This window comes from Colobus angolensis, unplaced genomic scaffold, assembly GCF_000951035.1.
Source record: "Colobus angolensis palliatus isolate OR3802 unplaced genomic scaffold, Cang.pa_1.0 Scaffold143, whole genome shotgun sequence".
NCBI classification, from domain to species: domain Eukaryota; kingdom Metazoa; phylum Chordata; class Mammalia; order Primates; family Cercopithecidae; genus Colobus; species Colobus angolensis.
Window position 1 is genome coordinate 4,819,240 of NW_012114522.1, and position 12,014 is coordinate 4,831,253.

Genomic DNA, 12,014 nt, shown 5'->3' on the forward strand with positions numbered 1-12,014 from the left:
CGATTTCTGAATAATCATTTGCAGAGAGTCAAAAGCACCAAGGAGACAAGAGGTTTAAACTCGCATGAAACAGTTTGCTGTACATGTGAACTCTTTTCTCTTTGGCTCTTTCAAGAATCCTCCTTCTCCCTGTACATGCTCTTGTTGTCCCATTATCGTGCCATGTGTCAGTCAGGGTTCTCCAGAATACAGAATCAACAGAATACGGATGGACAGACAGACAGACAAATACAGATTTATTTTAAAGAACTGGTTCACACAGTTGTAGGGGCTTGCAAATCTGACTTCTGACTTTCACGGGGCATGCTGGCAGGCTGGAAATTCAGAAAAAAGCTGACATTGCAACTCCCGTCCGAAGGCCACCAGGAGGCAGAATTCCTCCTCCATCAAGGGAAGTCAGCCTTTCTCTCCTAAGGTCGTCAACTGGTTGGATGAGGCCCATCCACATTGTGGACAGTCAACTTCTTTACTTAAAGTCTACTGATTTAAACGTTAATCTCATCTAAAAAAATACCTTCGCAGTGACATGTAGAGCGAGGTTTGAGCAAACATCTGGGCACCATCGCCTAGCCAAGTTGATACATAAAATTAACCATCATATACTGTATCATAATTTACTGTTTTTTATGTCTGATTTTTAAACAAGATTTCTGCCCTCAGCAAGTTCCAAGTCTTACCAGGAAAACAGAGTCTAATGCAGCGCATGGCCCCTTCGGTGGCCCAGTGAATGTCTGTTAAATCATCCAGTGACCCAATTCACTTGACAACATGAATGACCAACACTGTTAAATGTGCACGTAGAGGAACTCAGGAATGAGATTCTGAAAAGGCAGGAAGCTCTGTGGTGCCTCTATGTGCCTACAGTGAAGTCCGGATTGTGTGGAAAAGACAAATTAAAGTTGCAGAACTCAGCACAACTCAATACCACTCTGGTTAGTGAATTAACCCCAAATGTGTCATGTTTAGAAAGGCTTCTATAAGAAGGTCCACATAAGCAAAAAAGAAGCAGAAATCATCAGAAAATACTCCCCATGGAAGAAGAGATTTTTCCCAGGAATAGAGTTGACCATTGAACATACTGGTCCATACAACTGTCTACCCCATCAAACGATGAGTCTCTGGTCAGTCGGGACCACGTCTTAACTCAACTTTGCTCCCCAAGCAGCGGGCACAAGGATAGTTAGTATATCAGACATTCCCAAGGGCACTTTTCTGTGCCCACCCAAACTATCCTCCTGCCCTTCTCTACTGGAAGGGCTCGTCTCCCAGCTACAGGCTGAAAATGGAAGATGCTTCCCTCAGTAGCAAGCGGTGGTCATGTGACCAATTACAGCCAACGAAACAAGGGTTGGCTGGGAGGTTTCCAGGAGGGAAGTCCTTCTCTAACAAAGTCGCACAAGTGAGGAGCAGTTGTGTGAAGATGTGATACACAGAATGCGGCAACCTCTAAACCATTAGATAGGAAACCTGAGGAGAAAGTCTCATCCCACTGAGGAAGGTGGAGGGCGTGGATGAAAAGTGTCCAGACCTGTGATGACATCAGACAGCCTCTGAGCTACTGCAGAGACCCCCTACCTATTGACCACTTGATTTGGTGACACTTTCAAAATATATCCAAAATCTGACCCTTTCTCACCACCCCCAGCACCGCCACATGCCCCAGGCCACCACCTCCTCTCCCCACAGGGCTCCCTGCTGCTGCTGTGGCCACTCCCAGGCTATTCTCCACAAGGCAGCCAAAGTGAACTTCTATGAACTTCTACAAACAGATCATGCAACTCCTCCCCTAGAACCCCCCAAGCCTTCTCTTCTCACTCCGTGAAATGACCAAAGCCTTTACCACATGGATGAAGTCCTCTACGACCTGGGCCTTGCCGACTTCACTGACCTTACCTTGTACCACTCCCATTGCCTGGAAACCCCTCAAAGACACAGAGCACACTCCCTTCCACGGAATGTGCACTTGAGGTTCCCTCTGCCTGGAACTTGCCTGTCTTCCTCCTTCACTTCCTTCAGGGCTCTGCTCACATGTCATCTTATCATCAAGGACATCCCTGACATCCTGTATGAGAGCACTGTCCTGCAGAACCGTCTATGACATGGAAACGCTCTATAACCTGAGCTTCCAATACAGTAGCCACTGGCTACACGAGGCTACTAAGCATTTAAAATGCAGCTAGTGTGCTGTGAACTGAATTGTTATCATTTTACTTAATGTTAATTAATTTAAATTTAAATATCCACCTGTGGTTAGTGGACACCCTAATGATAGCTCGGCTCTACAAAACAGCAACTTCTCCCTGCCGCTCTCCTATAACTCCGTATTCCCCTTACCTTACTGTATTTTAATGTACTTATCATTATCTAATGTACCATAAAGGTATACAATTATCTGTTTCTCATCTCTCTCACTTTTTTAAATGTAAGCCCTAGGAGAAAAGACACTTGGGTCTGTTTTGGTTACTACTGATCAAGAGAGTCTAAAATAGTGCGTGGTACAGGGTTTGCATTCAATTAGTATGCATGGATTGGATTAATAGAAGTAGGGAAGGACAGAGGGAAGTTGTCTGGGTCTATCTAACCTCTTAGGTCACATGCCTCAGTTTAGCTCTATGAATTTTAAATAGTCTAATCAAGAGTGTGGGTTGCTGAAATAGGAGGTCCCCGGTCAGCCTTCAGTTCAAATCCCAGTTTTGATACTTCCTGCCTATGTGGCCAAGGGTAACCTGCTCCATCTTTCTGAGTTATAGACACTACGTTTTACATCTAAGCTTTTCCATCTATAAAATGGAAATAACAACAGCTATGAAAAACATAACAGAATATCTGGCATTCAATAGATACTCAAAGCAATTATTGCCAAAAAAGTTTATGAGTATGAGGGAACAGACTGGGGCTTGATTGGGGGAGCATTTTTGTTTTCTAAAAACTCCTGCCATCTTCTCCTAGTCTTCTATACCCTTTCAAAAAAAACTAGTCAAAGATCACAAATATGAACTTTCCAAAACAACAAATGTCTATGTTGCTGGAAAGAGCTGCCTCTGTGATGTTTATGGGCTTTTTTCAACTTTCCTCATTTAGATTCTCAAGGAACAAATGGCATTGGCAATCTTGAAATAATTACCACTGTAATTCACCTAAACCAGGGCTGTTGTGGTAATTTAATTTTCAGAAAAAAATTACACCAGATCCAAAGGAAACTATTCAGACTTCCTTTCACATTTCAAATTTGTCAAGTCGAAATCTTACTGCCAAACAGAACATTCCCAGTGCCCAGCAACCAACACACAGACACACAAATATACACACACACTTAAGCCCAGTGGTCTAGACATTTATATTCTTACCTTTCCAAAACTCCCTTTACCAATGGCCCGCAGAATCTGAAAATGGTCAAAGTTGACTGCAAAAGAAAACAAAAAAGGAAACAAGTCAGATTTGCTAAACCTGGTATTGCTCCTTGAATATCCTTACCTATGCACCTACCCACCTATTCCAAAGGCTCCTGGGTCAGGTGCGCTATACTTGCCAGAGCAGCTGTCCACCCTTGAAGGGATCCACAGGGGAATTTGCAGCACATTCCATTTTTTTCCCCAGCACATATTGTCCATCTGAAGCCTTCCCTTCACACCACACTTCTTGATGGGGCTCTGCAGTCTTGCTGCTTCACTTTCCACCCCACTTCTGCCTGGCTTCTACATGCTTCCCTACACCAAGATAGGTCAACAATGTATGACCTTGCTAGTAAATCCCATGGACATCCTCCCCTCCTTTGACTTGTCCACTCTCTCAGTTATCCCTTTCATGCTTCACTTTCTTCTGCACACTCAGCCCTGTCCTCCCAGGCATTAAATACTAGTCTGTCAAGCTTTTGTCCTACAACCGTTCTCTTGTCATTAGCCGTATCACTAGCCTCTGTGTGTGTCCTTAGCCGTATCATTTAACCTCTGTGTGCCTCCGTTATCTCATTTGTAAAACAGGGAAAATGGGGCCTACCTTCCATAACTCCAAAGGCTGCAATGACCATCTAATTGGCAGTGGCTCCCCAAGGTGTCTCTAGCCTTGACTGTATGTGTCAATGTCTGCCCACAGGTCCTCATAGAGGTTCCAAAGCCACCGTGAACTCAACAGATCCAAAGCAGAATGCAGGATGAGTGGTCTCAACATTCACGGGCACTATACGTGTGAAACCTGGGACTCATCCTTGACTCCTTTCTCCCCTTACCCCATATCCGATCTTTCATCGGGTAGCTCCATGTTGTCTCTGTACAGTATCTCACACCTGTCTAGCCCTACGGCCACTTTTCTGGTCTAATCCACCATGTTCTGTCTCCTGGACCACTATGGTAGCCTCCCAATATCCTCACCCGACTCTTCCACTCAGAGAAATGTGTGAGGAGCTGAGTGATCTTGCTTGTCTCTGCTTCCTCCCCTCCAATGTCCCCCCAACTGCTCTCAGTGGAAAAAGGAAATCCTTCCCCAGGGCTGCAGGGCTCCAGCTGCTTCTCCTGCCTCCCCTCTCTGCTCACTCCCATCACCTACTGAATGCCAGACATGTGACAACAGCCACTCCCAGGGCTTGAGTGCTCTCCTCCTTGCCCTACCCTTGTTCTCTCTGCATCCTGAGAAGTCTGCCCTCACCCTCCAGACTAGGTCTGGCTCCTGACGATACACTTTCATGGCACTGTGGAACTTTCCCCAAAATACATCACTTTGTATAATTTTACCTTTGTGTATTTCATTAAGTTCACTTTTCCCTACTAGACTCTAAGTTCCCTGAGTTCAAGGGCTATGTTTATTTTTTTCTATTGTACCCTTAGCACTCAGCACAGTGTTTAGTACACAGTTAGTGTTCAATAAATGTTCTTTAACAGAAGGAATGATTGAATGAACTAATCTCCATATTCATAGTGCCAAACACAACTCCTGGTAAATAATAAGCGTTCGGTCAATATTTTTGAATTAGATTGAATTACAGGCAGTTTCCAATAACTAGAAAAGACATGTTATTTACAAAAAAAAAATGAAGTGAACTGATTAGTTCACCACATAATGGAAGCAAGGATGTGAGAAAGTAAATGAATACAATTAGTTCCCTGTATATTAAACTTATGCAACAGAAGATAATTATGTTGAGTTGTGTCCCTGCCAAGCCAAAGTCAGAATCCAGCATGTGGTCGAATGCCTAACGTGCTTAGAATAGAGAGACGGAGTTAATGGTTAATTTACTAAAACCTTGGTTCTTTGACTTAGATTTATTTCCTTTCAGGATAACTTGCCAAGAAAGAGATTCCATATTTTCACCTCTTACTCATTTACCAAAGGTCAGAGAAGAGGAAAAAAAAGCAGTGAGCTTGCACTGCAGCTTGTTATGTAACCAGCAGCATGCTGGGAAATGCAGATGTCCTATCAAGAAGCTCCTGAGGTCCTCACGGGGCAGGTACCACTGTCGGGTCCTCAAATCAGCAATGAACATCACGGGTTCCCTGAAGGCACCATGCTGCGGCGCGCTGCCACATCTTCATGCTGCTGTTTCCCTCGCCTGCAAGACCATGAACCAACACCCCTTATTTTGGGGAAAACTTTTCATTGGTCTTCGACATGCAGCTCATGCGCTTGCTCTCTTGGGAAGCTTTTCCCCAACACCCAACTAACAATTTTTTTCCTTAGAGGTAACTCTGAACCTTTTGTAGACATCTAACAGTTTGGGAGAACATTCCCTGGAGTCAGACTGCTCAGGTCCACAACACAGCTCTTCTCAGTCAGTGTGTCCTTAGCCATATCATTTAACCTCTGTGTGCCTCAGTTATCTCATTTGTAAAATAGGGAAAATGGGGCCTACCTTCCACAAAGAGCTCAGAATCATGCCTGGCATACCACAACCTTTCAAAACGTGCTAGCTCTATGTTAGGGGGTGAGGAGTAATCCCCGTCCTCTTTTCTGGTTTCTTGCAGTTGGGATATTGCCCCACACATCCGTGGCCTCTTCTCCCATCCAAGGTGGTGCAAGTTATCCGAGTGGTGAATTGGAAAAGGAATGGCACCAGGATACTGATGCTCACAGTGCCCTCTCTGTGGAGTCTGTCCGACTTTAGGGAGCGGCCTCTCTTCTGCTCCTTCTTGCCAGAAGCTTTTCAGGACCAGCTGCCATGTGGAGAGGTCTGCGGGGTCCAGATTCAGCATTGGCCAGGTGGGAAAGTCCAGCCAATTCTGGGCTTCACCATTAGGGAGCGCGTGATTACTGCCTCCCTTACGTTCCTTGGCTGCAGCTTTATTGCTGTAGAGGCGAGAGTTGGTTCTCTATCAACCTCCTCCTCTGTCTTGTCTCCTAACTGGAGGGAGGTGTTAATTACTGAGCAAATGGTCAAATGCCAAAGGCCATTATTACTTTAATAATTAGTTATAACATTGTAAATATTCCCACTCACCCATGTCATCCATATCCCCTACAAAATTGTGGGCTCCTTTGGGGAAACTAACAATGTATGGGGCAAAAAAGGCACTTAATGAATGCTTGTCTGCTTATTGGACTAGATTGGTTCTAGATGACTTTGAGCACACAGCCTGTGGTTCCTATTTATTTGGCATCTCCCTGGAGTGTACTACACTGATACTTACATATTACTGCCTAAAAGACACTTTGAATAAGTGGAAAGTTAACACTTGGTTGATAAACAGATTAAAACGGCTTCAGTCAATGAAAATGCCAAGCCAATAATGGGTCCTAGAATCGCACTGTCACATGAGGTTGCTTGTTCAGAGCAGGAAGAATTGGCTGGGGGAGTGAGAGGGTTGAAGAATGGTTTCTTTGGGTAATCATCTTATCCTGGTTTCCTTGGAATCTTCCTGGTTTTAGCATGGGAAGTTCTGTATCCTTGAAAACGACCCAGTCTGGGGAAAACCAGTTTGGCACCCTTGGGTTTCTTATCATGAACCCATTCCATCTGAGGAATCCACAAGCACTGTTTGGGCTGGCAGAGTGACTGGACTGAAGGTGAAGTACATTCTTGAAAAGTGGTGTCTCACCATCAGACTCAGAGAGAGTTGCCAAGGGTGACACCACTACAAGTGTGCCACTAGGATAGAAATGGGCAACACATTGCTGCAAAGGCAAAGACAAGGAGTGTTAGTGTCCTTGCCAAAAACACAAGGACAGTGGCACCTGCCTTGCCCGGCATCAATGAAGAAAATGGAACAACACACTGGGGGCGTTATTTGCTCAGTCAGGCTCAATTCTCCCTTCTTTCTTGATAACAAAACCCCAGCTCTCCTTAGGGATCACTGTGGCCAGCTCCAGGCAATGTATGATAAGCTGCCCATCCCCAATAAAGTCATAATTGATCAAATCCAGTGGCGTTTTCAGAATCACCTGGAACCTTGTTAAGAGATCAGTGGGTACCACCTCCTGAATTCCGCTCCTGAATTTCTAAGAAGGCATTAGAGAATCTGCATTTCTAAGACGTTTCTAGGTGGTGCTGATGATTCTGGGGCTGCACTTTGGGAACTACCGATCTAATTAATCTGGACAATTGCGTTCCCCATTTTTCCAGCCACTGTGCAGCCAGCAGTGACCTTGTGATCCAGATCTAATCAATGAGATCTAATCAATGAGACGGAGACATTTTTGGGAAAGTATTTTTTGTGTATGTGACAAAAGGGGCACACTGCGCTGGAGCGGCCCTTCCACCCTCCCGCTTCTTCCTGCCTTCAATGTGGACGTGATATCTGGAGCTGCAACAGCCATCTTGTGACTATAAAGCCAAAACCATGAGCCAAAGACCAAGACAGATGCAGGGAAGCCACTCCTCCTTGTGAGCCTCTGAACACACGCCAGCAACCACTTACCTTGGGACTTAATATATTAGGAAAAATAACAACACAATTTTATTTGTTCAGTGGGTCAGGTTGGCTACTATTAGAAGCCAGAAACATTCTTTTCTGATACTTACATAGCAGTGGCTTAGTAAATGCTATTTTATTGTTAAATTTCCAGCCTTACTGAGATTTTACTAAGAGGCCAAAGAACAAGAGTTATCTGGGACAACAACACAGGAACCAGGCTGCCTGGATTTGAATTCTCACTCCAACACTCGGCGGCTGGGTGATGCTGGGGAAGCCACTTAGGCTGTCTGTGCATCAGCCTCCACACTTATACGATGGATATAATAAAACACCTACCTTATAGTGTCGTACATGGTGCGTTAACTAATATAGGTTAAACATTTAGAAAAGTACCAAGCATGAACTAATGACCACGAGTATTAGGTATTACTATGAATATTATTCTATATTAGTGGCTTTTCCTCATACTTCACACCCGTGTGATACAACACTGGTCTGATGAAGTCATGACCAAATATTCCACGACTGATAAATCTGGAAGTGTATTAGTGCCAATTAGTTATTGATCATGATGGATCACACTGGGTAACTCTGGTTGTCCTACTTTACATGCCAGTGGGCTCTTTTCTCATTTCCACTAGACCAGTTATTTCCAATGAATTTCATAGCACGCTTTCAACACTGCAATATGCATGAAGCTGTTTATTCAAACAGCCAAGAGTGAACTTTCAAGATGGCTAGTAATTCTTTCAAACACTCTCTAATGGAAAGTAAACCACAGTCCACATCCTGTACAAACATATGCATTCAAGCACTGTGTGCATCAAGCAAGAAAAGTAAGCAAACATCCCGTTCCTGCCCTCCTAAAAACCTGAAACCAGCAGCTCATTCCTTGCAGAGTTGATGCTGGGCACAGGACTGCACATGGGTGGGTCATGCATGTGTTTAGTCTAGCTAGTCCATTGATTAAAATTGTTTTAAGCTACAGTATTTAGGCCGGGCGCGGTGGCTCAAGCCTGTAATCTCAGCACTTTGGGAGGGCGAGATGGGCGGATCACGAGGTCAGGAGATCGAGACCATCCTGGCTAACACTGTGAAACCCCGTCTCTACTAAAAATACAAAAAAAATTAGCCGGGCGAGGTGGCGGGCGCCTGTGGTCCCAGCTACTCGGGAGGCTGAGGCAGGAGAATGGCGTGAACCCGAGAGGCGGAGGTTGCAGTGAGCTGAGATCCGGCCACTGCACTCCAGCCTGGGCGACAGAGCAAGACTCCATCTCAAAAAAAAAAAAAAAAAAAAAGTTACAGTATTTAAAAATTATAAAATGTCACCCCAAAATTCTTGTTTCTGACATGTCTTAGTCTGTTTTGCGTTGCTATCACAGAATGCCACAGACGGGGTAATTTATTTTTTTAAATTATTTTTCACAGTTCTGGAGGCTAAAAAGTCCAAAATTAAGGTGCTGGCATCTGATGAAGGCCTTGTTTCTGCATCATCCCACAGGTGAAGGGCAGGAGAGTACAAGATAGCAAACAAGCAAGAGGGGGCTGAGCTTGCTTTTGTAATTCACTCTCGTGATAGCTAATGCACTCGCATGATAATGACAGCAGTCCCTTCATGAGGGCAGAGATTTCATGGCCTAATCACCTTTTATTAGGCCCCTCCTCTCAACACTGTTTCATTGGAGATTTAGTTTCCAACACATAAACTTTGGGGAACACATTAAAACCACAAGAAATTGGAAGATTTGCAAAAGAAAAAAAAAAAAAAAAAAGCAGGCCGGTGATGCCCTTCCACAACATGCTCTCTGATTCACCACTGTCACACCTGGCCCAGTTTATGCATCTCTGTTTCCTGCCTGATTCTGTAAGCATCTGAGGTATGGGTTGTTGGGCTGTAACAGAGAGAGGTCCTATCTGTTGATGGGGAGAGAGTCGGGTCATGGATGAAAAGGAGGGTTTGGTGTTCCTGGACAAAGGTTTAAACAAAGGTTTAAACCCAGTCCCACTATTTGAGTCAGTGTGAACCTGAGTACATAAGTTAACTTCCAAGCCTTGATTTTCCATTTAATAAAATGGGGGTAGTGATGCCTGCATCCCCAAGTCAGGGTGAGGGCCACAGACAGTGACACAGCAAAAGGCCAACTCAGCAAACAGAAGCCACTGAAGAGTAGCCACCCAATCCCGTGGTCTAGCTGTGGGCCTTCAATATAGTCACTTAACATCTCAGAATCTCAGTTTCTTCATCTGTAAAATGAGGTTAACACCTCTCTGCTAAGATTTTTCTTGGAATAAGACTATATTATACAATCAGCATATAATGATGATGACTATTTGTTTTTGAGTTTGTCTCTCCTTAGTACAGAAACAATCCACGTAACCAGGTGACCCCTTAAGAAAGGACCACAGTCCTGTTCACTGCTGACCCCAGGTGCCAGGCAGGTGGTGCTATGTTAAGTACTCAGTCAAGATAATCACACATATGCATAAATGAATGACCTACATTGAGTAGCAGGAGAATGGCGAGGGGGCTCTCCCAGGGAGTGGGAAATGAGATCACCCTCTCTACAGGAAATTGTTGATGTTTACACAGAAAGGGGGCTGACCAAGCTGCGGCAGGCATCTACCATGAAAAGCTTCCATTAGTCACTCATTCAAAAAATATTTGGGGGAGAATAAATACATTTTTAGTGAGTGAGTAAACACTTGTTGAAATGATGACTGAGTGTATGCTGTCTTCCAGGTCCTGTACTACGTACTGGAAACCAACAGTGAACAAAACACACAATGAACCTACATCTGGGGAGCTGACCTTCTGGTGCCAGGAGACAAATCTGCAGTTCAATGATAGAAAGTGGTAAATTCAGGCCAGGTATGGTGGCTCATGCCTGTAATCCCAGTACTCTGGGAGACTGAGGCAGGTGGATCACTTGAGGTCAGGGGTTTGAGCCAGCCTGGCCAACATGGCAAAACCCCATCTCTACTAAAATACAAAAATTAGCCAGGAGTGGTGGCACATGCCTATAATGCCAGCTACTTGGGAGGCTGAGGCAGGAGAATCACTTGAACCCAGAAAGCAGAGGTTGCAGTGAGCCAAGATCACACCACTGCACTCCACTCCAGCCTGGGTGACAGAGCAAGACTCTGTCCCCTCCTCCCTCCCCCCCAAAAAAAGTGGTAAATTCTATGAATGAAAGTAAATCCAGGTGTATGAGTTTCCAGGTGCTGCTATAACAAATGGTAACATACTTGGTAGGTTAAACAACATCAATTTATTATCTTACAGTCCTGGAAGTCTCCCTGGACTAAAATCCTGCTGTCAGCAGGACATGTGTTTCTTCTGGAGGATCTTGGGGAGAATCTGTCTCCTTGTCTTTTCAGCTTCCAGAGGTGTCCGCGTTCCTCAGCTTGTGATCCCATATCACTGCGACTTCTGCTTTGGTTGTTACATCTTCTCTCACCCTTATGCATTCCCTTTTATTTATTTAACTTTTGTTTTAGGTTCAGGGGTGCACGTTCAGGTTTGTTACTTAAGTAAACCGCATGTCACAGGGCACTGGGGTACAGATTATGTCATCACCCAGGTAGTCAGCATAGTTGCTAATAGGTAGTTTTTTTATCCTCTCCCTCCAATCAGTGTTTGTTTTTCCCCTTTCTGTGCCCATGTGTTCTTATCGTTCAGCTCCCACTTATAAGTGATATCCAAAGAAATATAAATCATACTATAAAGACATATGCACACAGATGTCCATTGCAGCACTATTCACAATAGCAATGACATAGAGCCAACCTAAATGCCCATCAACAATAGACTGGATAAAGAAAATGTAGTACATATACACCATGGAATACTACACAGCCATAAAAAGAAGAAGATCATGTTCTTTGCAGCAACATGGATGGAGCTGGAGGCCATTACCCCCATGCAAACTAACACAGGAACAGAAAACCAAATGCCTCCCTCTTGTGAGGACTCTCATTACATTTAAGGCCACCTGGATAATCCAGGATGCTCTCCTCCATCTCAAATCCTTAAGTTAATCTCATCTAAAAAGTCCCTTTTGCCATGTAATGTATACAGAGTCCAACATTTAAGACACAGTTACATTTCAGGGGCAGTTATTCTTCCTAACACATCAGGTAAGGTGATAGTGACTGTGTTGGGGACAGGAGCTG

At 44.4% G+C, this 12,014-nt stretch overlaps 1 protein-coding gene across 2 annotated transcripts in view; it reads right to left on the reverse strand.

Moving 5' to 3' along the window:
- Window positions 1-12,014, reverse strand: part of STK32B (serine/threonine kinase 32B) — a 423,981-nt gene that overhangs the window by 331,310 nt on the left and 80,657 nt on the right. Inside the window, exons 1-2 of one of the 2 annotated variants that reach the window (XM_011935425.1) lie at window positions 3,530-3,671; window positions 3,348-3,403 (exon numbers count right to left, since the gene is read on the reverse strand). In XM_011935425.1, the coding sequence (XP_011790815.1) occupies window positions 3,348-3,403; window positions 3,530-3,611 (138 nt within the window). In that variant the 5' untranslated portion in view covers window positions 3,612-3,671. Of the gene's footprint in view, window positions 1-3,347; window positions 3,404-3,529; window positions 3,672-12,014 lie in introns of those variants that run through there. The other variant, XM_011935426.1, reaches the window with a different exon arrangement.